Source organism: Vicia villosa, unplaced genomic scaffold (genome assembly GCF_029867415.1).
Source record: "Vicia villosa cultivar HV-30 ecotype Madison, WI unplaced genomic scaffold, Vvil1.0 ctg.000844F_1_1, whole genome shotgun sequence".
Taxonomy (NCBI): Eukaryota; Viridiplantae; Streptophyta; class Magnoliopsida; order Fabales; family Fabaceae; genus Vicia; species Vicia villosa.
In genome coordinates, this window is record NW_026705374.1 from 633105 (window position 1) to 658594 (window position 25490).

Genomic DNA, 25490 nt, shown 5'->3' on the forward strand with positions numbered 1-25490 from the left:
AACAACAATACCACAACTATCAAACCCCGCAACAACAAATGCCTTTTTCTCAATCACAACAATTTACCCCTAACACCACTCAAGAAAACTATGTCAACATGCAAACCTCAATGCATAACACCACTCAACAGGATTGGAATAACGAGGGGACCAGATTGAGTTATGGCAGTGCGACGGCGTCTGATTTTATCAATGAAGAAATGGTCGAAGAATTATATGATCGCGGATATGAGATAGGTCCTTCTACTCAACCTGCAAATGATGAAGGGCCTCGTAGAAGAAGTACGAGAGATGGACATCCTCCTAATTGTGGAACCAACCAACGGTTACGCCGACCGGGTCGAGGTGGCAATTAAATACCGTTTACTTCACTTTATTGTAATTTTATTTTTCTTAATTGCATTGTAACTTAATTTATCAATTAAAAGTATTTTATTTATATAAATGTTATTTAATATATTTTAATTCAATTTATTTTAAAATTACAAAAATTAATTGTATTAATTTTTAAATTTAAAACAAAAAATAATTAACATATATATATTCAAAAACTAGAATTAGAAAAAAAAAAAACGTTTTAAGGCTTCCGCCATAGCAATGGGCGGAGCCTCTTAAAATTTTAACACTTCCGCCCTTCCCATTGGCGGATCCAAAAAAGTTGAAAAAAGTTTACACACCTCCGCCCAACCAATTGGCGGAGCCTTTATACCAAAAACGAAACTTTCTTGAAAACATGGTATATTGGGAATTTATCCCAAAAGAATGGTATATTGGGTATTAACTTGCAAAAACATGGTACATGCATAAAAAATTCAAATAATTTATCACTAGAATTTACGACTTACTAGTACTATGTTAAATATTACTACCGGTTAAAGAATCTCTTTACACACAAGTACTCCTATACAGATTAAAAAAACCACTATATATGGTTCACCAAAAAAGTCACTTCTCTCAATTTTAATAATTTACTATTCGTTTACCAAAAAAATAAACAATATGGTTAGGAATTTTTTTACAGGTTAAAGATTCCTAAAAAAACTAAACAATAGTAGTTACAAAATAATTTCCTTGTGTAAATAAAATAATTTACACACAAGTACTTACAACAAAATTACTATTTTCGTTCGAAATTTTTATTCAAATAATTCACTTTTTTAGTCAATTTTCAAATTAATTTATATTTTTTAAAAATATCTTAATATATCTCACTTTCAAAAAAAAACGTGATGAAGTGTCAGTACTAGATGAATTGGCGATTACACTATAAAAATAAAGACAAACATCAACCCAATTGGCGACTCCATCTAATCCAGCCAATCCAATTGACATTGGTGTGCTGTGTTTTAAGTGGAGGCACAAGATGAATTGGCGTCATTGTGCAATGCTAAAAAGTAGTGCAAATTCAACTAGCAACAGTGTGGTGGATTGTTTTTTTAAACTATAAATAAAGGTTTCTTCTAACCTTCACTCCACACCACAAGTTATTAACCTCAATAGTTCTATGATGATTGTTAGAAGGAATGGGCATATGCTTTATTCGAGAACGAAGCCTCTGATGAAAATGAATTTTTGGAACATTCAAACTTGTGAGCATCTTGAACGGAGTTTGAACCGTTGGTTAGATGGAGAGATTGCAAATGGGAAAAGAATTAGAAGTATTGAGAGGGTTGTTTCTTATATCTCAATTGCAGATGATAATAATGCAATGCAGCGTATATGGGTGCGAGTTAAAGATGACACTGATGTAAGAGCTATGATGTCTTCACCAGATGATATTATTTTTCTTGTTGTAATATCTTAGACATATGTCTCTATTAAGTGAAATATCACGTTATTGGTGAGATCTATGGCACTTGTGTTGTCACATTTAATTGGTATAACTCCAAATTCAACACCGTAGTCACTGAACTATTGTTTCATCCAAATTATTTGAGTACAACAATTTCCCGCAACAACGTATTCTACCTCAATTGTGGATAATATTACACTTGCTTTTTTCTTGCTATGCCATGAGACAGGAGAGTTCCAAAGTAAGTGACATGTACTGCTGGTAATTTTCCTATCTAATCTGAGCACAACAAAATTGAAGTCGGAGTATGCAACTAAGTGATAAGTGCCAAAATGTAGTTATTTTTTGTATGTAAATAGTGGCACTTATCGATACTTTTTGTAATACCGTTTGAATAATTCCCCGTTTTTGTGTATATTTGTATCGTTTGTGTTTTGTTATGTTTTTGTGTAAATATGTACCGTTTGATAGTTCTGTTGTCTTTTTGTAGGTATTTATGTGTGTTCGAAGCTTTGAGAAATAAAGTGTCGAAGACAAGGCGGCGAACGCGTTTTTGAAGAAATAAAAGTTGTTGTTCTGTTGAGCCCGCTTAGCGCGCTTTTTTGGTGCTAAGCGCGGTCTGTTTACGGTGATTTCCGGTAAACAACCGCTAGTCTTCCAAACTATAATAAATATGATTTGGTTACTCGCAGGATCGACTAGATTGATCCTAGGACATAGTCAAAAAGATTGTTATTTATGATGATTCGAACCATGTTTATGATTCGTCTTGAAAATAAGAATTACTCAATCGAAATAATAAAGGTTAGAAATCACTTGGTTATACACGTAAATATAACTTCAGCGAAAGGTAAGTCAAGATAAAACATAAGATAAAAACTGTAAAAGTGCAAGAATCTTAAAGTGCAGAAATGTTAAATACTTCAAAGATAAATAACATAAAAATAAAGAGTGCAGGAATGTAAATGGCAGGAAGTAAACGAAATGCAATAATATCGAAAGATACTTGAAAATAAAGGAAAATACACATGTATTAAAATGGTGGTGGTGTCATACGTACATTTCTCAGCGAACTCTTTCTCTTAACACTTGATACTTGAGTAATATGAGAGTGATTTGTACAAAATGAACACACGGAATCCTAACATTAAGACCCTTATTTATACTAGTTTTGACCTTAACGGTCCTACGCTAATCTAATGCCACGTTTCTCATGAGAATCCTTGGAAAGCCATCTGTCTCTGGACAGTTATGCAAACTTCTTCGAATTTCAAATCCTCCCGCCTGAATCCTCCTTCGACGCGTGGCAATATAACTTAACATTAAAATACCACGAAAACACGCTAAGCATCAGTACTTAAAATATTTCGTAAAATTTGTCTAAGTCTCGAAGATATACACTCCTACTAGTTTCAGCATTCACTATCTTCGTTATGACTTAAAACTCTTCATCCTCGAAACATGGCCATCAGGAGCCATTTTATCTTCAAAGATGGTCATCAGCAACCATCCTCCTTCGAGTCTTCACCCTTCGAAGGATCATATTTGCAAAACGAAATCTTCAGCTAACAAATTGCCCCCAATAAATGCCTGTTTCGAAAAACAAGAGAAATAGGCGTTTCTTATCGTCATAAGATTTCGTCCCTTACTTATCTTTGAAAGTTCCAAGATTGTTTAATTGACGTCATAATCATTGATGACCCTGTTTCCAAAAACGTCTTGTCATTTTCAAAGATGTCTTCTCATAACTTACCTTCCCACGTTCTGACCTTGCTTCTTGATCATTACTCCTATATACTAGGAGTAAGGCTAGTAATTACTCGACCGCCATTGGATTAAATCATCGTTCGCCACGTGTCTCTTGGCTTTTACCCAAAAGATTTTGAAAGGGTTTCCGTTAAAAACCTTTAAATACCTGACTCAGTTTCCTCATACAACCTTCACTCTTATTTCCTCATTCTTTCTTCAGAAAAGAACATCTTTGGTCACTTCCAAACCCATTTTCTAAATCAAACTCATCCATGGCTTCTTCAAACGTTCTTCAACCTATTCTAAAACTTCAACATCCTACCCAGATAGGGGAGCAAGAACACATACCAAACCCTAACACTGCAGAGGCGCGCGCTATCTACGCTTCTCAGGTAATCATCCCTTTTGAAATTTCTGGAAAACCTCATGCTTTTATGGGTCCGTTACCAGGAGAAACTAGCCCTTCTATGGATAAATTCTTTCCTGCTTATTATAAAACTAGACCTCTAGTTAGTAAAATTAGGATAGATGAAGATGAACACCCATCTTTAGGAGAACCTGATAATGCAGCAGAAGCTTCGACTGCAACCCCTTTGGCTCTGGCAAAAATTAGGTTAAATTACATGACCAATTTCGTGAAAGTGTTTAGGTCAATCCCGTTAGCAAAAGATCCTGAACTGTATTATGCTTGGCTAGCGAAAGTAGAAGGAAAAAAGACATCCTTCTGGAAAACATTAGGAATATATGATTTAATCCAACTATCAAAAACGGGATTAGAGTATAACCAAACCATGTTAGTAGCAGCGGTTCACTTCTGGGATGCTTCCCACAATACTTTCCATCTTCCATGTGGAATGGTTACCCCTACTCTCTTTGACATAGCTGCTATCACAGGGCTTCGACCAACTGGGGAAACTTTTGACCCAAATGATATGGATACTGACACCATTAATTTTAACGAGGCAACAGTTACTTATACTGCCTTCATTCAGAAATATCATGATACAACGCAGGAAGAAGTCTCCGACGAGGAGCATATTGCTTTCTTAGCATTATGGCTCTCAAGGTGTGTTTTCTGCTCCAGATCCATACAAGTTGCAAAGAGATATCTTTGCATGGCTAATCAGCTACACGCTGGAAAAAGACTAAACCTGAGCCAATTAATCTTAGGATTCCTTTACGAGAACCTTAGTGAAGCCACGAACCTTACTAAGAACTACAAAAGTGGATCTTTGCTCTACGATGGTCCTTTCTGGTTATTGCAGTTGTGGCTTAATGCCACTTTCGAGACTCAGCTCCCATTTCGAGGTGTTGTGAACGAAGAAGATCCAGATATTAAAAATCGAACTGTAGAAGGAACCAGGTTGGCTTCGCTAACCCCAAAAGAAGAGACTGGGAAACTTCGCGAGCACTTCCTAGCATATGTCATGATGTTTGCTCGGTGTCATCAATTCAGCCCTTCGATGGCTCCGTTCGTAAACAGGACAGTAGGTCCCGAATGGTTCACTCGAAAGTTTCCGCCAACATCTCAAGATCAAGAGACTGAATCTATGACTATTTGGGGAGCTTTCCTTACCCCAAGGTTATTCTATCACCGTCTTCGCCCCTCCAAAAGCCAATATGTTCTCCTCTGCTACCAACCAAATCTGGTTTCGAGACAATTTGGACTGGTTCAAGTGAAACCCAAGTGTCTGTATGACAAGAGGAACCATATGTGCTTTCATACCTTGTATTTATCTGAAGAAGAATGCGAATCAAAGATTGCCAGATATGCTGGCGTTGCCCATCTTTCTCCTGTTGCCTTCGAACCCGCTTTTTACTCCACTCCAGATTTTCATGAATGGTGGATGGAGTATTATACTACACAAATCTTTGATGCTGAGAATCTAACTCAGGAACTAACTGCAGCTTTTGCTGATGTGCAGGAGAAATTTCAAAAAGGTACTTCGACTCATATTAAAGAAATTCAAGCCTTTCAGAACTTCTTTGAAACTATCTACAGGCCTGATGATCTTAGTCGGACCGTTCGTGAAGCCGCAGTCAATTTGCGTGATAAGTTTTCTGCGAAATTGGATAAGTTGAAATTGCCCCCGTCTGTTCGACCAGAACTGCGTTATGAAGTGGCTTTCGAACTTAATCCTCCAAAATTCCCTCCGTTGCCAAGTGCTGATTTTGGTGTGGCTCTGAGCCCTCCTTTTCCAGACTGGTTTGTGTGTGGGAATGTCTTAAAAATCCTTCAGGAAAACACTAAAAAACATGCTGCGCGAGTGATTCCGACTAAGCATACCCTGGATACTTTCAAAGGGCATCTTCATATAGATCTTAAACATGTTCGCGTCTTAACTCCAATACCTGAAGGTTTGGGTTTAGACAATCTTTCGACTAACTCTTCTTATTCCGTTAAAATGCTGATTCCGAGTTTTATTGCAGCTGTTGCTCTAAGGAAGAGAGTTAAAGAAACTTCTACACAAAAAGATTCTGGAGCATCGAAGAGCAACAAGCCCAGTGAGAGTGATTCTGTCACTGCTGACAAGAAACCCACGGTATATGCATACTCTATATTTTTAAACAATGTATAACCTGTGAGTAGTGCTCACTTTGTTCACTCCACACTTTCCAGAGCTCGAAACCCCCGGTAGCTTTAAAGCGAAAAGCTTCCTCAACGGTTGTTTCAGATGATGAGGACAAATCTCCTCCCCGCACTAGGCAAGGACACAAGAAGAAACAAAAAGCTGTCACCCCTGTGGGCAAGGAGAAAGGGTCGGGTTCCTCGAAAGTTATTTCGTCCAGTGACAAAGTGTCTTCTGAAGAATCACCTTTAAAGACTGCCAGCAACGTTCTTGTTGTCGAAAGTCATAATTCGAGCCCAGACAATATTCCAACCAAGGTACTTGGGTTTCAACCCATAATCATTTTTATTAACTTTAACTTAATGATTAAATTAACTTTTACCTTGTTATTGCAGGATGATACTGGCACTGCTACTTCCGGCCTTAAAGCTTTCAACTTTACCGTTGATGTCGATAGATTCCAAGGTAATCATAACTTCTTCATTACAATCAATAGACTCCTCAGAATCTTGTCACTATGATTAATTCTGGTTTGTTTAACGCAGATGTTCCTCGAAACAAATCTCATGTTCTCTCAACAGTTCTTGAAGATGCTAGGCCTCTTGCAACCGTCTTTCCTAATGCGCCAATCGAAGAAAGCCATTCGACTGATGAATCCCCACCTACCCATCAAGGTAAAAACCTGGGAGAAGATCATCAATGCTCAGGTAGTGATAATGCGAATAAGCGACCAAATGGTAGTGAAGACACTATGTCTGAACAAGATGCCATGGAGGAAATTTCTAAACCGGATAAAAACAGTCCTCAAGAAACTTCAACCTTTGAAACCATAGTTACTCCTGGAACAACTTCGACGCCTATCTCTGCGAGACCTACTCTTTCAGAATTGGAACAGCTTAAGCAAACTGACCCTCTCAGCTTCCTAAAGGCCATGATGAATGCGAATACTATTTCGCCCTCTGAACTTGAGGTCTCTCCAGCCGTTCCTACAGAATCTGGTGGCAAAGAGGACACCCCTGATCTCCTTCATCAAATAAAATAAAAGTTCTTTGAAACCAATCTTGTTGACGTCCTTAGCAAGAATCCTACCAAGAGTCATAGCTTGAATCAACTTTTGAAGAAAGTGGATCTGTTTCAAGTTTCAAAAGAAGTTTCAGAGGTGATTGTCTTGTTGGGTTCTCTAGTCGAACAACTCCAGGCCAATATTCTTCGAAAACAAAATGTCGACGAACAACTGACTGCGAAAATGGCCTCTCATAATTCTTCGTGGAAATCTGCTATTGATGCAACCAAACAGGGTGAAGCCCTTAAGCTTAAATATTCGAAGAACCAGGAAGCATATGACGAATGTGAGAAGAACATCAACTCCTGGAAGCAAGAGATAAAAATGCTCGAAGAGAAGATAAAGGAGGCTGAAACTTGTCAGGCAACTATTCAAAAGGCCAATCAACAAGATCTGCTCGACGTAGCACAATTGGGGATCCAACACTTCGAAACTGCCCAGAAGTTAATGCCAGAAATTGAAGAATTGAAGAAACAACGGGCGTTGCTTGAACTTCGTATGTCTTCATGGGAAGCTCAGTATTCGAAGATCAAAGATAGTCTCCCTAAAGATTTTAATTAGTTACCTCAAACTTTGTACTTCGTTATCATGCTGTACCTTTGCTTTGTAATAAAAATCTTCGCAGAATATATATGTATGCTTAACTTTTATCTGCTTAACTTTGTCCATATTTTTGCAATACTCGCAAGCAGTGCTTTTAGCAAATCTTCTAGATTTCGCCAAAATCTATTTTCTGATTTGCCACAGTAATTTTAATTAATGTAAAACACGTGATCTGACCATCCTTCGCACCCTTTAGCTTAGATTTGACGTTTCCACTCCCTTAGCCGTAATCATTATTAAGTGATGACGTCACTTTCTCCAAAACATCTCTTTAAGACGTGCGTGCATCAGTTTTTCATGATTGCATCTCAACTTCCAAGGGCGGGAAACGGCGGAAGCCATAACTTCTCTTTGGAATACCAAACGCAGTCTAATCAAACATTAAAAATTAAACCATTCCACTCCTGCCCCCAGGTCTATATAAGGGCTTAACATCACACTTCTTTTCTTCACTCTTGTTCCATAAAACCTTATCTTGAAACTTCGTTCCTCCCTTTGCATTTTCTTAAACACAAAACCAGAAAAACATTTTCAAATTTTTCTCTCCAAAATGGCAGTACCCCTCACTTATAACAATATCAGAGCTTGCATCAAAAAAGAGTTCAAAGTTTCTGAAGAAGACTTTGAAAGTAACTCCATAAGCATTAGTGCTTTCTTTGTTAACCAAGAGCTTGATTTCTATTATGAAATCTTGGAGGGACCTGTTTACCGTAACATGTTAGCAGATTTTTGGATGTTTGCGTCTCTACGCATAGATCCAGAAGGTAGAACCACTGTAATCTCTGAGGTTCGAGGTGCCCACATTAGGATCACTCCCACCACTATCTCTAACCTAATGAGATGCAACAACTCTGGGGAGACCTTTGATGATAACAGCTTCAACATGACCATTCATCTTCTGTTGAGGACTCTCATGGACAATGACCCTTTCAGCGCCAAGGTCATCAGGATTTGGCACCAACTCCTTGTGGGTAACTTTCATCCATGAAACCATGATCAAAATAGCATCATGGTGGAAGATTTAGAGTTTATACTCTGTGGCTTTCGTGGAAAGAAAATCAACTTTCCTTTGATGATCTTCAAAGGGCTTGTTGAGGCAGTCTCTATGGCTGCTGCTCGTCAAGGGGTTGTGACGTGTCTTCCATATGGGAGACTCCTATCTTACATATTCCTCAAAAAGGGTATAGTGAGAAGGATGCGCAACTCTGGGTCCATGGATATGTTCGAGGCAGAAAGCTTGCCCCTGCTATCCCTAGAAGGTCTAGACCAAAGGATCAATTAGCAAGTGGTTTGCCTTAGGTTTTCATGTTTTCTCTTTTGTATTCTTCAACGTTTTGGGTCATGCTCTTAGGCTTCATTTTGTAATGCATGTAATCTTTCACTTTCTAATGATAAATATTTTGATGTTTCTTTGTCTCTTTACTTTATTTATCGTATATTTTGATCACAAAGCCATTTTGGCATTAGTTCAACCATTTTGGCTTATTCTTTCGATCTATAGGTAAAATAACTTTCCAAACTAAGTCATTATTGATAAACGTTTTACCTTTCACCTTTTTGTTGTATGCTCTGGATACTCTTTCCTTTTGCCTTTTTATCATCTCCAACGCTCGAAGTCTATCTTCGTCCAGGTCTACTAATTCATTCATCATTAACTCCCAATACATGTTAGGAGGGATTTCTGCCTGTCTTTGTATCCGGACTGACTGCAAATATATCTCAACTGGGAGTACTGCGTCATGCCCAAACGTCAGTTGGAATGGCGTAGTGTTTGTAGCTTCTTTTGGAGATGTTCGACAAGCCCAAAGTGCTTGGTCCAAAGTTTTATGCCAATTCTTGGGTTTTTTCCCCACATGTTTCTTGATAAGACCAATTATTATCTTGTTTGCTGCTTCAACTTGTCCATTTGCCTGAGTATAGTAAGGTGTAGAAGTAAACAATTTGAACCCTATTTCTTTGGCGAAGTCCTGCATCTTTCGCCCAGTGAACACTGATCCTTGAACAGTAGTTATACTTTCTGGGATTCCAAATCTGTATATAGTATGTTTCTGAATAAACTCAATCACGGCCTCTTGATCCACATTCGCGAGTGGTATTGCTTCGACCCATTTTGTGAAGTAGTCTATTCCTACCAATATGTATCTTTGACCTTTAGACGATTTGGGGTGAATTTCTCCAATCAAATCTAGTGCCCATCCCCTAAAAGGCCATGGTTTCACTATTGAACTTAATTCGTTTGCTGGGGCGTGTTGGATACCTGCATGTTCTTGACATTCTTGACACCCTTTCGCAAACTCTATGCAGTCTTTTAACATGGAAGGCCAATACATTCCATAACGAAACAGAAGCCATTTCATTTTGTGTCCTACTTGATGTGCACCACATGCTCCACTGTGTACATTTGAAAGAGCCAAATATGCTTCTGCTTCACCCAAGCATTTCAACAATACACCTTCAGGAGTTTTCTTAAACAATTCGTTTCCCATCAGGAAATATGACAGGGCTCTATATTTCACCTTCCTGTCTGTGTCTGTCGAAGGATTTTTTAGATAGTTTACTATTGGACTCCTCCAATCTGCATCTGTCAATGAGTCTATGTTTAATACTTCGAACTCTTCTTTGTTAGCGTAACCTAATTGTGATCTCCAGATCACTTGGGGAAAGTTTAGTAGACATTGCTCTCCCTCTTACTTCGATCAGTTCTTTTAATTTTTCTTTTGATACCCTGTATCCTGAGGCTAACTGTGCCAAGTCATTTGCTTCTTGGTTGTTGGTCCTTGAGACGTGTTTTAATTCCACATATTCGAATTTCTTGAGCAACCTATTTGCTATGACAAAGTACATGATCAAATTTTCTTTGATGCATTTGTATTCCTTTGTCAGTTGTCTAATCACCAGTTCAGAATCTCCTTTAATTTCGACTCTGGTTGCCCCCAATTCTAACAAAGCTTCAAGTCCAGCAATTAGTGCTTCATATTCAGCTTCTTTGTTGGAGCATAAAGGACCTTCAATCTTATACTTGAGCTTTGTTGGAATTCCATCAGGAGAAATTATCAATATTCCAACACCAGTTCCTTCTCTATGAGTCGAACTATCGAAGTATAACTTCCAAGGCTTCAAATCTACATATTGTTGAGGGTTCTCAACCACTGCATGGTCAACAATGAAATCTGACACAATCTGACCTTTCATTGCCTTGAGAGATACAAACAAAGGCAGAGTTTTTCTATCGCAGCGTATCTAGTCTCTACATCATTGAGTACTCTACTTAAATAATAAATGGCTCTTTCGATGCCATTTTCATCTTCTTGTGCTAACATACTGCCTACTGTATTATCTGAAGCTGAAATATACAGGCGCATGTGCTTCTTCCCATTTGGGGGAGATAAGATTGGTGGATGGATCAAGTATTGCTTGATTTTATCAAAAGCTTCTTGATGTTCGACACGCCATTCGAACTTTCCTTCCCTTAGACGAAGTAGAGGGGAGAAAGCTTGTGTGCGCCCACTCAAATTAGAGATGAACCTTCTTAAGAAGTTTATCTTCCCCAGAAAGGACTGTAATTCTTTCTTCGTGGATGGAGGATTGGTTTCCATAATAGCCTTCGTTTTATTCTGATTAATTTTTATCCCCTTTTTATGAACCACGAAGCCCAGGAAATCTCCAGCCTGCACAAAGAAAGCACATTTGAGGGGATTCATCTTTAAGCCATGTTTTCTCATTCTTTCGAATGATTGGCTTAGATGATCGAGATGATCGCTATCTGAGACAAATTTAACAACGATGTCATCTATGTATACTTGCACGAACGTTTCTATAAAATCATGAAATATAGAATTCATTGCTCTCTGGTAGGTTGCCCCAGCATTCTTTAAAGCGAAAGGCATTACAACCCACTCATAGGTGCCTATTGCCCCTGGGCAACGAAAAGCTGTTTTAGACACATCTTCTTCTGCAATGAAAATCTGATTATAACTAGAGTATCCATCCAACATACTTAGATACTCGAAACCTGCGGCTGAATCCACTAACATTTCTGCCACAGGCATGGGATATTCATCCTTAGGAGTTGCTGCATTTAGATCACAAAAATCTATGCATACTCTTAATGAACCATTCTTTTTAATAACCGGTACAACATTAGCAATCCATTCGACATACCTTGTGGTTCTGATGAACTTACACCGTAGGAGTCTTTCGACTTCTGCTTTAATCTTCGAATGAATTTCTGGTGCGAACCTTCTAGGAGTTTGCTTGATGGGCTTTTTCCCTTCCTTTATGGGTAACTTCAATTCAACCAAATCGCGCCCTAAACCAGGCATCTCATCGTAATCCCATGCAAAGCAATCTTTGTTCTTCTTCAACAACGCAACCACTTTTGACTTCAGCGTTGGCTCTAGTTTCGCACTGACGTATGTTACCCTCTTTTGATCTCCGTCTCCGAGATTTACTTCTTCGAGTGGATCTTGGGCTAACATTTTGATATTTGATCCCATTGGGTCCTTCTCGAATCCCAAAGGCTCTTCGTCGTAAATTGCATCCAATCTTTGACCTATCTCTTCTCCTGAAATCTCTTTGACTTGGACTGAATCTTCAGGCAGGTGAGGGATCGTATCTATCCCCAAATCTGGAGTTTCTTCCTTTTTCAGGCCTTCATTAAACAACATGTTTGACAATTCGGCTTCGAGAGCCGTCTTTCTTTTATTCTCGGCTACATAAGCCGAAATCCTTTCGAAAAATGATGACTCAGACATCATCAACTTCGTCATCCCAGCCTGTTGGCCGTATTGTTGGATGATGCTCCGTTGGTGGGGTATCTTCTGGGCCATCCATTATTTCCCTGTCCCACTGGAACCCATTTGGGTTTAGAGTTAAGTAGTACAACGCATTTTTATTTGGGGTATACATCTCTCCTGCACCATGACAAGGTCCTATGTTTGCCAAGTTCCTATCGAAGTTAGTTTTATTAACTTGATTGACTTCAGCCATATAGTAACTCTGATCCCCTTCAATATTCTCTACTATACCATCTTCTCTCCAAATGGTTACCCTTTGATGCATTATCGACAGCACAGCTGCAACCCCGTGGATCCATTCTCTTCCGAGCAAAAGGTTGTAGTTTGCTTTTGCTGGTATAACCATAAACATAGTTGGCCTCGTGACTGAGCCAACTGTTAAATTCACCTGAACGACTCCCAGTGTCTATCCTATCTTGCCTTCATAGTTAGATAAAACCATGTTGTGTGGCCTTATATCGGTATCGAACATACCAATTCTTTTCAACATGTATTGGGGCATTAGGTTCACTGCTGCCCCCCATCTACTAGGACTTTATTAATGCCAATATTTTCAATTTTAGCCCTTATGTAGAGTGGTTTCAAATGATTTCGCATACCTTCATCGGGCCTCGCGAAGAAAGCGTTCTGCTCTTCAACTGCACCGTTGTTTAGAACATAGTAACACACAGGTCTGTGTTTCGCCATTTCTTCAATATCAGCCTCTTCGCAGTCTTCAACTTCAGTTTCTTGATTAAACTCATGAGGGAGTACAGACACAACGTTGCAGTTGAGGTTTATAGATGACACCCCGTCAGAATCGAAATCGTTTGTCATTCTATCCTCTTCCTTCCAAGGACTGGAATGCATCTTTTCTTCTTCTTCTAAAATATTTTCAACTTCGAATAGTCTGCGTTCCACCGGAGGTTTGCTTGCCTTTGCCCCCTGGTGTGGGACTTGGTTGCTACTAGACTCTCCAGCTTTTCTTGGTCTGTATTCTTTTTGAGCCTTTTTCATTCTCTGGTGCCTTCTCCACTGGGATCTGGACATAGGATTTTTTCCTTTGTAATTCTCCAACCGATACATCTCTCGATTTGAGTTTTGAAATTGCTTCCTATATGCCATTGCAATCCTTCCTCCTTGGTCCCAACTTCGCCATTTGTTGGTTCTTGCACCAGCTTGCACCCATCTGTCCCTAGGTACATCTGCAGGGACTTTGAATGTTACCCTTCGAGCCCTAGGATGTGGGCTGTCAGGTCTCTTCGTTAGGGTCCATATATCGAAATCGTATAGGTTAGGACGCAATCCCTGGGTTTCTCGACCCATGTAGCAGTACACCCTCTCGAATGATCGTGCTAGCATTTCATCATAGACTGCCCCACATCTGGGACACAGTGCAACTTCAGTGTTTTCCCTGTGACATCTGACCAAAAATCCCACTAAGCTTTCTTCCATCTTTGGGTACACTTGTAGCAAAGGGTTTGGTTCTCTCCCGGGGTGTTCCCATCTTTCGCGTCGAGCCCTTCCAAAGTTGGCTTCGACCCTTCGATTCAGCATGATCGAACATCTTGGACACATCCATTGTTTTCTGCCATTCCTTTCATGGCAATTCCAGAGATAATCTTTGAGACTTTCCCCTCTTGGAGGAATTTCAATGTTTCCCTTTTGCCTTGTCAACCATGTCTCCAATTCGCCAAATTCAGACACTGGTCGTCTGGCACTGACCATGTTAACAACTGCTGGAGGGGCTTCAGAAATCTGGATTTGCTGAAGTTTTACCCTGAGGTCTTCAGTGGCCTCACTGGTTTTCCCTCTCGAAACTTCAGTTATCTCTGTCTTGGAGGATTCTTCAACATCAGTATTGAAGACCGTATCGTCATTTAGGCTTTCAGTAGCCTGCTTTCCGGTTAACATTGTCTCAGCTTTTGCATTGTCTACCTCAGATACCTCTACCATGTTGACATCTAGTGGTTCACACAGGCTAGCGTCAGCAATGTTCAAAGGATTTGTGTCGACCTTCATGTGACTCTTAGTCTTGTCAGCAAACTTCAAACGTCCATCCTTGATAGCGTTTTGAATTAGATCCCTGAAAAGAAAACATTGTGAGGTTTTATGGCCCAAAAAACCATGATATTTACAAAAGCCTCTCTTCTTCCGTTGTTCTAACGGAGGAATTTTGGAATTTGGAGGCAGTATCATTTGGCCATCTTTTACTAGTAAATCAAATATTTCGTCACACTTAGTGACATCAAACGTATAAGTTTTCTTGGGAAATCTATCACTTTTATCATTATCTATTGGATTCCTTCCATTAGAAGGGGTAAGTAATTTGCAAGCATAGGGTGGCGCTTCCTTTAACTCGGCGAGATCTATTTCGACCTCTTCTATGCCGTATGAGTCGCTGAAAGATTCGTCATCAGCGTCTTCCGCCTCGACGTATGCTACCCTTTCCTTTTTATATCCCTTGTTTGCCCTAGCTTTTTCTGCTTTCAAACATTCGACTTGTCGAACCCTATCTGCCAACTGGGCCATATCCCTAAGGTACTGAGTATCTAGTTTCTTTCTAATTGAATAATCTAAACCACCGGCAGCCATTTCGACCAATTCATGCTCTGGGACTGTTGTGAAACACCTTGATTTCAACAGTCGGAACCTATTCAGGTAATCATCAATTGCTTCTGTAAACTTCCTCTTAATGTTGGCCAATTCTTTCAGACTTATCTTGGTTTGGCCCATGTAGAACTGTTCATGGAACAACCTTTCTAAGTGTGCCCAAGCATCTATCGAATTTGGTGGTAAAGTAGTGAACCAAATAAAAGCATTCTTTGTTAGCGAACTAGGGAAATATTTGATCCTTAAATCCTCGTTCCCTGCTAAGTCTCCTGCTTCTGTCAGATATCTGGCAATATGTTCCACGGTTGACTCGCTAGTTTCGCCTGAAAACTTTGTGAACTTGGGTACTTTAGTGCCTCTAGGCAACTCCGTCTGCATGACATAATCTGATATGGGGGATGTATAATTTGGACGTCGAAGTCCAGTACTAAGGCCGTTATTGGCCATAACCCTTTCTATCATGGCAGTTAAGTTATTTTCCGTAGCCAGATTTTCTCTTCTGACTCTCTGAACGATTTCATCTGGATGTTTGTTCCTACCCACTATCCTTAATCTGGGTCTTACTTCCTCCGTTTCCTGTTGAACGGGAACAACTCTTTGATTTGAAGCCTCCAAATCTATTACTTGGTTCCCTTCGATTGCCGCTGTTCTTTGTGGGGCAACTACATTATTATTGGTTGTCCTAGACGGAGGGACCACATCTTGAATACGTTCCATAATGGGTCCTTCTTCTCGATACAAGGGCTGCTTGTCCTTTCGTTTAGGGTATGGAAATCCCATGAAATCTGCCATTCGATTCATTTGAGATGATATCTTTTGGAAAATCTCCACATTCTCTCGATTCGTACTAGTAATATTTGTTGCTAGTGGATTCAAAATTGAAGCCAGTTCCTTGGCCAAGACCCCTAACATATCATGGTTGCTTGCATCCATTTCTTGTCGGAATGCTACTTGATTACTTGTGGTAAAATTGGGTATTTGGGCAGAGAAGCCAGTATTCTGTGCACTTCGACCCATTGAACCAACATTTGGCGAAAACGTCGCATTGTTAGTTGTAGCATATGTAGGTCCTGCCCCTCGTACGCCTGTTCCATATGGATATGGCATTCCGTATGGGTAGTTTGGCCTCCATTCGAACGCAGAGTTCGACCCTGGGTTGAATAAGTTATTTGCAGCATTTGTCGAGAAAAGTGGTATCTCGTTTGCGCTTGTGGATGAAGGTGCGGTAGTCGACACTGAAACTGGAATAATCCCTGATGGTTCTGTATTATTCTCAGGTATAGCCTGGGAACTATCCGTGGGTCTCGATCCATTTGGACTCGGTGTATCCCGCGCTCCTGAGCCTTGTGGGGGATCTTGATCTCCCCCTGCACTGGTCGTGACGACCATTTTCTTGTTGTACCTTCGTTTGGGAATCGGTTGTGCACAATTTGTTAATTTACCGTTCCTAAAGTTCATACAAGGTCTTGATATTGTCTAGACAAAATAAAACAATTGATTAAAAACAATCTGCTTGACACAGTCCCACTGGGCGTGCCAATTTGTTTACGGTGATTTCCGGTAAACAACCGTCAGTCTTCCAAACTATAATAAATATGATTTGGTTACTCGCAGGATCGACTAGATTGATCCTAGGACATAGTCAAAAAGATTGTTATTTATGATGATTCGAACCATGTTTATGATTCGTCTTGAAAATAAGAATTACTCAATCGAAATAATAAAGGTTAGCAATCACTTGGTTATACACGTAAATATAACTTCAGCGAAAGGTAAGTCAAGATAAAACATAAGATAAAAACTGTAAAAGTGCAAGAATCTTAAAGTGCAGAAATGTTAAATACTTCAAAGATAAATAACATAAAAATAAAGAGTGCAGGAATGTAAATGGCAGGAAGTAAACGAAATGCAATAATATCGAAAGATACTTGAAAATAAAGGAAAATACACATGTATTAAAATGGTGGTGGTGTCATACGTACATTTCTCAGCGAACTCTTTCTCTTAACACTTGATACTTGAGTAATATGTGAGTGATTTGTACAAAATGAACACACGGAATCCTAACATTAAGACCCTTATTTATACTAGTTTCGACCTTAACGGTCCTACGCTAATCTAATGCCACGTTTCTCATGAGAATCCTCGGAAAGCCATCTGTCTCTGGACAGTTATGCAAACTTCTTCGAATTTCAAATCCTCCCACCTGAATCCTCCTTCGACGCGTGGCAATATAACTTAACATTAAAATACCACGAAAACACGCTAAGCATCAGTACTTAACATATTTCGTAAAATTTGTCTAAGTCTCGAAGATATACACTCCTACTAGTTTCAGCATTCACTATCTTCGTTATGACTTAAAATTCTTCATCCTCGAAACATGGCCATCAGGAGCCATTTTATCTTCAAAGATGGTCATCAGCAACCATCCTCCTTCGAGTCTTCACCCTTCGAAGGATCATATTTGCAAAACGAAATCTTCAGCTAACACGGTCGGAGAAAATTTGAGACCAAGTCTGACCGAAAGTAGGGCGCTTAGCGCGGGTATTTGGCGCTAAGCGCGCTCTGGCGGTTTAAGAAAAATAAAGGACAGAGCGCTTAGCGCGGTCTGCGATTTTCAGTTTTGCATATATGTTGTAAAATCAGATTTTTTTAGGTTTTTTTATCACCTCTTTCCCCCATGGAAGAGCTCTGATCCATTTTTGATAGTTTAGAGGCTTAGGAAACACCATTGGGTGCTACATCTTGTGGATTGGCTATGGATTTGTCTCGATTGCCTTGACACGGTGAGAGTTTCCGGTTCATCTTCTTTCTTCCCTATGTTTCATTCCAATGGTGGGTTTTGTATGTATATTTCTACTCTTATTATATGTACATTTGTTGATCTTGAGATCATTTATATATTCACTTTACAAATCATCATTGTTGTTGTTCTTGATCTTTTTGCTTAAATGCTCTGGATTTGTGTTGTAGTAGAAATAGACATCATAGATCTTGATTAGGAATGATAACTGTTAGTTTCTAGATTTTAGACATGGATTTAGGGCTAACAATCGTAGTGGGTATCGAGTTTAATGCCTCCATGTTGTTTGTGTCGGTTGGGAAATCGGTGACGTGAATAGCACGGTTGAGATTTCGTCGGTGTTTCAGACATGGACACTGATGTGGCGTCTCGAATGATGTCAGGTGATTTTGATGCGTATTGTGAGTGTTGAGCGATAGATCTTCGGATTTAAGTATTCGACGGGTAGAACGAAATGCAATTCCATAGCTATTTCTCTTAGACTATTAAGATTGTTTATTTGCTTTTATTTCCTTTTCCCGCATTAACCTTTCCGCTCCCGATCATGAAACTTAGAACGCGAGATAGTCGAACGACAATTTTTCTCTACCAATCTCTGTGGACTATGATACGATATAACCTATATCACCCGGTAATAAATAATACCTATTACTTTTTGCTTGCCGCTTTACCTCTCAACACTAAGTCATAATCCGCTCTTTCGAGGTACCATAGACCCATTTGTTGTGTGTCAGTGAGATATCTCATAATGCACTTGACGACGCTGAAATGTGATTCTTTTGGGGATGCTTGAAAGCATGCACACATACAGACAGTAAACATTATGTTAGGACAATATGCATTTAGATAAAGAAGAGATCAAATCATACCTCAATATTTTCTTTCATCAACTGGTTTTCCGTCTTCGTTTTTATCTAGGGAGCATGATGTTAATATTGGTGTAGCTAATATTTTGGACTTTTCCATGTCAAGTCTCTTTAGTAGCTCTTTGCAGTATTTAGCTTGATTTATAAAATTTCCTCTTTTTGTTTGATGGATTTGAAGTCCAAGAAAATATTTTAGTTCTCCCATCATGGACATTTCGAATTCATTCTGCATTAACTTAGAAAATTCCTTGCATTAGGATTCGTTAGTAGCACCGAATATAATATCATCAACATATATTTGAACTAGTAAAACGCCATGCTCAGTTTTCTTGATGAAAATGATTTTATCAACTTGACCTCTCACAAACTTATTTTATAGCAAGAATTTACTTAATTGGTCATACCATGCTCTAAGAGCTTGTTTTACACCATACAATACCTTCTTGAGCTTGAAAACATGGTCTGAAAAGGTAGGGCTGATAAATCCAAGTGGTTGATCAACGAATACCTTTTCTTGAACGTAGCCATTTAGAGATGCCTTTTTACATCCATTTGAAATAGTTTGAACTTCTTGATGCAAGAGAAGGCTAATACCACTCTTATGGCTTCTAATATAGCTATAGGAGCATATGTTTCACCGAAATCTATTTCCTCCCGTTGATTATACCCTTTCGCAACGAGTCTGACTCTATTTCTTAAAACATTGTCATCTTCATCCAGCTTGTTGCGAAAGACCCAGTGAGTTCCTATTACTAGATTAGTCGAAGCTTTAGGAACGAGTTCCTATTACTGATGTTGGACCTATTTTTGAGAGGATATACATATGTCCGGAGGCCTGTAAAGCAGCATTTGCATATACCTATAGGCCTTTGATTGGTCTTGATGCATGTTTTTTGAAGGGTGAGTACGGTGGTCAGCTAACGGCGGCAGTTGGAATGGATGGGAACAATCAGATTTATCCAATTGCTTATGCTGTGGTGGAAGCCGAGACAAGAGACTCATGGAATTGGTTTCTGGATCTTTTATTAGCAGATCTGAACAACATTTTTCCAAGGTCTTATGGTTTTATTTCAGATCAACAAAAGGTTGTTATCTTACTTTTTTCATTATTTATTTCCTTTTTGATTATGTTATACAATATTAACATTGTTGTATTATGATAGGGCTTGGTACCGGCTATTGCTGATTTGGGGCCGAATGTAGAACACAGGTTGTGTGTTAAGCACTTATACGCAAACTGGAAGAAGAAGTACCCTGGCGCACACATGAAAGAGTTACTATGGCAAGCAGCTAGGGCAACTGTAGTTCCATATTGGGAAAGAGCCATGAAAAAAATTGAACTTATCGATCCAGCTGCTTGTAAAGACATGAAGGACATTCCGGCTGCCATGTGGAGTAGGTCTGCATTCCGCAGTTACAGTCATTGTGATTTGCAGGTAAATAACATGTGTGAGGCGTTCAACATGGCTATATTGGAGTATAGAGACAAGCCCATCATCACTTTACTCGAAGGTATAAAGCATTACATTACAACAAGGATAGTGAAGCAGAAAAATCTCATTACTCGATTCAGAGGCAATATTTGTCCTAGGGTGGAACAAACTATTGAAAGATTAAAGAGGGAAGCTGGTGGTTGGACACCAACATGGCACGAAGATGATGCTTTCAATATCTTTAGTGTGACCAATGGTACGGGCACTTACGAGGTGAACTTACAACTACATCACTGTGCTTGCCGTAAATGGGCTCTAAGCGGCATTCCATGTGTTCACGCCATTGGTTGTATTTTACACAAAAAGGCTGACACATTTCCTTTTGTGTCACAGTATTATAGGTATGAAATACTGAACTGAGTACTCTTATAATTACTCTTATAATAACTGAACTGAATTGAAATACTGAACTGAACTGATATACTCTTATAATTATTTATATACTCTTATACTTACTGCATTGAAATACTCTTATTCTTATTGATATACTCTTATAATTATTGATATACTGAACTGATAATTATTGATATACTCTTAGTATTATAGAACTGAATGCTGAACTGAATTGAATAGGTATGATATACTGAACTGAATGCTGATTTACTGAACTAAATTCTTATTGCATTGAAATTGAACTGATTTACTGAATTGAATTTTTACTGAACTGAACTGAGTTCAGAATTATACAATGCCTTCTTATTGCATTGAATTACTGAACTGAATTCTTATTGCATTGAAATACTGAACTGAATTCTTATCCAATGCTGAACTGAATTCTGATATAATGAATTCTTATATTGTGCATAGGAAAACAAGTTTCATGGCCACATACTCTTATATTGTTCTACCTTCGAATGGTCCAAGACTTTGGCCAACAACGGAAGGTGAACCAATTAATCCACCAGTCATGAGGAGAGCTCCAGGACGACCCAAAAAGAAAAGAAACAAGTCTAATGATGAGCCCACTTCAAGCAATGTGTTACCTAGAATCTTGACAACTGTCAAGTGCAAAAGCTGTGGGAATTTTGGGCACAATTCAAGGACGTGCAAGGGAAAGACAGCGGCGGATCGACAGTTGCCCAAAGGAAGTAATAAGACAAAGAAGCAGACGAAAGCATCAACCTCAGAAAATACCAAAACAAAGAAGCAAAAGAAGTCATCAACCGATGAAGCGCCTACTGTTTTAACACAAGGATCGCAGGCGCCTCTAACATAAGAAAAAACTAGATAGGAAATCCTTTTGGCCAATGTAATAGATAGCAACTAGATAGGATATCATATGGGCAATGTATCAACCTTATGGGAAAATGTATTGACAAATGTTACTGTCATTGTTGTTTATTTTTGGCAAATGTATTGACAAATGTTACTGTCATTGTTGTTTATTTTGGGCAAATGTATTAACAACTGATGAAAGAAATGTTGTTTTGAAAGTTACTGTCATTGTTGAATGATGCTTTAGATCATTCATTAAGCAATTTAGCTTACCATTATTTTGAAATTGAACCATTATTTTGAAATTGAACCATGTAATTGAAATTGAACCATAAGAAATCTAAACAGGCTGATAATTGTCAAACTTAGAACCATGTACTGATAATTTTTTGAACCATGTACTGATAATTTTGAAATAGAACCATGTATTGCTATAAAAAACGGTACATAATTTTGAACCATAAGAAATAGAACCATGTATTGATAAGCAATCTAAACAGTATAGAACCATTTTGAAATAGAACCATGTATTGATAATTTTTTGAACCATGTACTGATAATTTTCATTGTCAAAATACATTACACCTATATTACATTATCATTACACTAACAATACATTATCCAACCAACAATACATTATTCAACCACAATTTTTAGCAGCAACACTAATATCAGAACCCAAGACAAAACCAAAAATGTAACTAAAAATTTGACTTTCTTTTTCAACTTGTCATCAGTCTTCTTTATCAATAATTCCTTCTTCAAATTGTTAACTTTCTTCAATAATGAGTTGATGACCTCATTTGAACGTTCTTCCAGTTGCTCATCGTACCACTCAAAATATGCACATCCTTTCCTTCCTTGTAACTGTATAACACACGACCATTGCTCAGTGATTGAGAAAATTAAAACATTTATACAAGGACGTAAAAAATTAGGGATTTTGAATTACCTTGTATAACCCATAACCATAGAACCTTTGACCTGGATTCTGAGATGTCCAAGACGTAACCAGGGGGCGTCCAAACCACAATAACATTGCAGCCTTCTTCTCCTAGAATGAGATAGGTTGCTTGAAATGCTAAATGCTTCAGATGCCATAGGAATGAGGGATTGCAATGAAACACAGAAGAAGAAAGTAGATCAGTAAGTGTGTGTTACCCTTAAACCTGAAAACACGATGAAGAAGAGGCAGAGGCAGCTTCTTAGTTGTGAAACCCTAGCACTCTCAAACACGAAGAAGAATATGTTTTCTTAAATAACCCATTTGTAATTATAATTTATAATAATATTTAATTATAATGACATGGAAAAAAATGAACGAAATAATAATACCACGTAATTTAAAAAGTGCCACATAGGCGTTTTTGGTAGCCAAAGTGGGGATGGGGGACCAAAAGTGTTTAAAAACAAAACAGGGGACTAAAATCATAAAAACACTAAAATAGGAAGACCGAAACTGTAATTTAGCCAATAATAAATGAATGACTAGCACGCTGTTAACCTCAATGTCCTATCATATTATAACACAAAGGGACCAATGATGTGAGTTTCATTGTCCACTAAAATCACAATGATAAGTATATCATCAACCATATCTTGCGGTACTTGTTTATTAGTACTAAGTGCCGTTCTTATTTTATTAATAATTATAGCCACTCACAAAAGTGAGCCCTTTATTAGATTGACTATACAAAAGAAAACGATGCCATTCTTATCTAGAATAAGTCCACATATAGGCCCCGGATAAAAAGGAGAGAACATATGTTAAAGTAAATTATTGCTGATTTTTATGTCAACTTTATAGGATTCCAATTCCTTTACTTTAGGGATAGAATAAAAAACAAAAATATTAATAATAGCTACTTTTAATATATATTTTGTTACAATCTTTTCTTCCACTTGAGATTAATACAATGAATGATTGGGCTCCTCCTCTCATAGCTGCTGCACTGTTTTGGCTATTATCACCAGGAATGATCTTTCAGCTTCCAGGAAAGAATGCACCCTTTGAGTTTATGAACATGAAGACAACGGTTGCGTCGATTTTTGTACATGCTGTTATTTATGGTTTGCTTCTTATGTTGTTCTTTGTTGTTCTTAATATTCATCTTTATATCACTTAGATTATGTCTTAATAGTAATAGTAATATGTTACTTTTGATTGATTTTTCTATTTAAGGTTTCATGAGTTTATTGAAGTTTATGCTACTCATGTAATTTGTTCTCTTGCATAATTTACATAATATTTTCTTCATCTCTTCTCTAACTTTCATCAAATATTCTCAAAAATAGGCTCTTCATGGTACGGTTCATAAAAAAAACTGAACTAAAGCGAAAGAAATTATAGTAAAAATTTACTCGAACTGAACCAAAACAAACTATACTAAAAATTCACTCAAACTGAATCAAACTGTTTCAATTTATTAAGAACCGAATTGAACCAAAATTATTGGTTGGTATACCGTTTCGAAATTTCAAACCGTACCGAACCGTAAGAAGACAATTTTTTTCAAATGACGCAGTTTATCAAAGAACCATTAAAACTATTTTTCAATTTTTTAAAAAAATTTGTTTTAAGCATTTTTCATTTTTAGTTTTGGTTCAATTTGGTTTCGGATTCAGTTTCAGTTACGGTTCGGTTCTCGAACTGTTTATGCATAGAGGTTTAGTTCACTATCCAAACATAACGGTTCAATTATTTTAACTTCAGTTCAGTTCGGTTCAATTCTTAGTTTTTCTTTAACAATCATACTCATAAATAAACTCTATGTTAGATTACAAGCATTGACCTGTTGGTGAAGACATAAATCTTGAGAATATGTTTCTCACGAGATCTCAGAATGAAATTCGATTAATTGTTAATAATCTTTATCTTTAGTCGGTCTTTACATAACTTTACTCCGAACCCTGCTAGTACACGGTAAAATTGGTCTAAAAGAATTACAAAGCAACAAGATTATGTGAAACTAATTTTTGAAGAATGTGGATATCTTTATTGGCTAAGAAAAACAATACGTTTTCTCTTTATTCATGTGTTAGAAGAGTTGAAATATAGTTTCATGGAAGAACATGTTTTGGATATGATGTATATGAAATTGTTCATTTGAAAAGATATCAAATCCAATGCATAAAAACTGATTTAGAAACTAATCACACAAGAGCATGTAGAGGATTTCATTACCATAATTTTATCATAGTAGAGGAAAAATACTAAAAACTATGGACAATGAGAACTGTGGAAGGATTTAAAGTTCTCTTAATCTATTTACACATTATTTGACTGAATAGAAACATAGAGCTTCAATTCGATATGAGACCCGACATAGAAAGCAAAATGTTTTAGATTAGTGCATTTGTGATGTTTGTGGTCCAATGACTATTAGTACTCATGAAGTGTAACGTATTTTGTTACTGATAGAGTGGTTGTTATTATTATTATTATTATTATTATTATTATTATTATTATTATTATTATTATTATTATTATTATTATTATTATTATTATTATTATTATTATTATTATTATTATTATTATTATTATTATTATTATTATTATTATTATTATTATTATTATTATTATTATTATTATTATTATTATTATTATTATTATTATTATTATTATTATTATTATTATTATTATTATTATTATTATTATTATTATTATTATTATTATTATTATTATTATTATTATTATTATTATTATTATTATTATTATTATTATTATTATTATTATTATTATTATTATTATTATTATTATTATTATTATTATTATTATTATTATTATTATTATTATTATTATTATTATTATTATTATTATTATTATTATTATTATTATTATTATTATTATTATTATTATTATTATTATTATTATTATTATTATTATTATTATTATTATTATTATTATTATTATTATTATTATTATTATTATTATTATTATTATTA

General features: G+C 37.2%; 1 protein-coding gene across 1 annotated transcript; it reads left to right on the forward strand.

The window, feature by feature from the left end:
* Nucleotides 1–23327: 23327 nt before the first annotated feature.
* On the forward strand, nucleotides 23328–23713 carry LOC131631586 (uncharacterized). Its single transcript, XM_058902377.1, has one exon. The coding sequence runs from the start codon at nucleotides 23462–23464 to the stop codon at nucleotides 23669–23671; it is 210 nt and encodes a 69-aa protein (XP_058758360.1). The 5' UTR covers nucleotides 23328–23461; the 3' UTR covers nucleotides 23672–23713.
* The last annotated feature ends 1777 nt before the right edge of the window (nucleotides 23714–25490 follow it).

Coding starts and splice junctions, on each gene's coding strand:
- LOC131631586 (XM_058902377.1), top strand. CDS start 23,462: ATGAATGATTGGGCTCCTCCTCTCATAGCTGCTGCACTGTTTTGGCTA.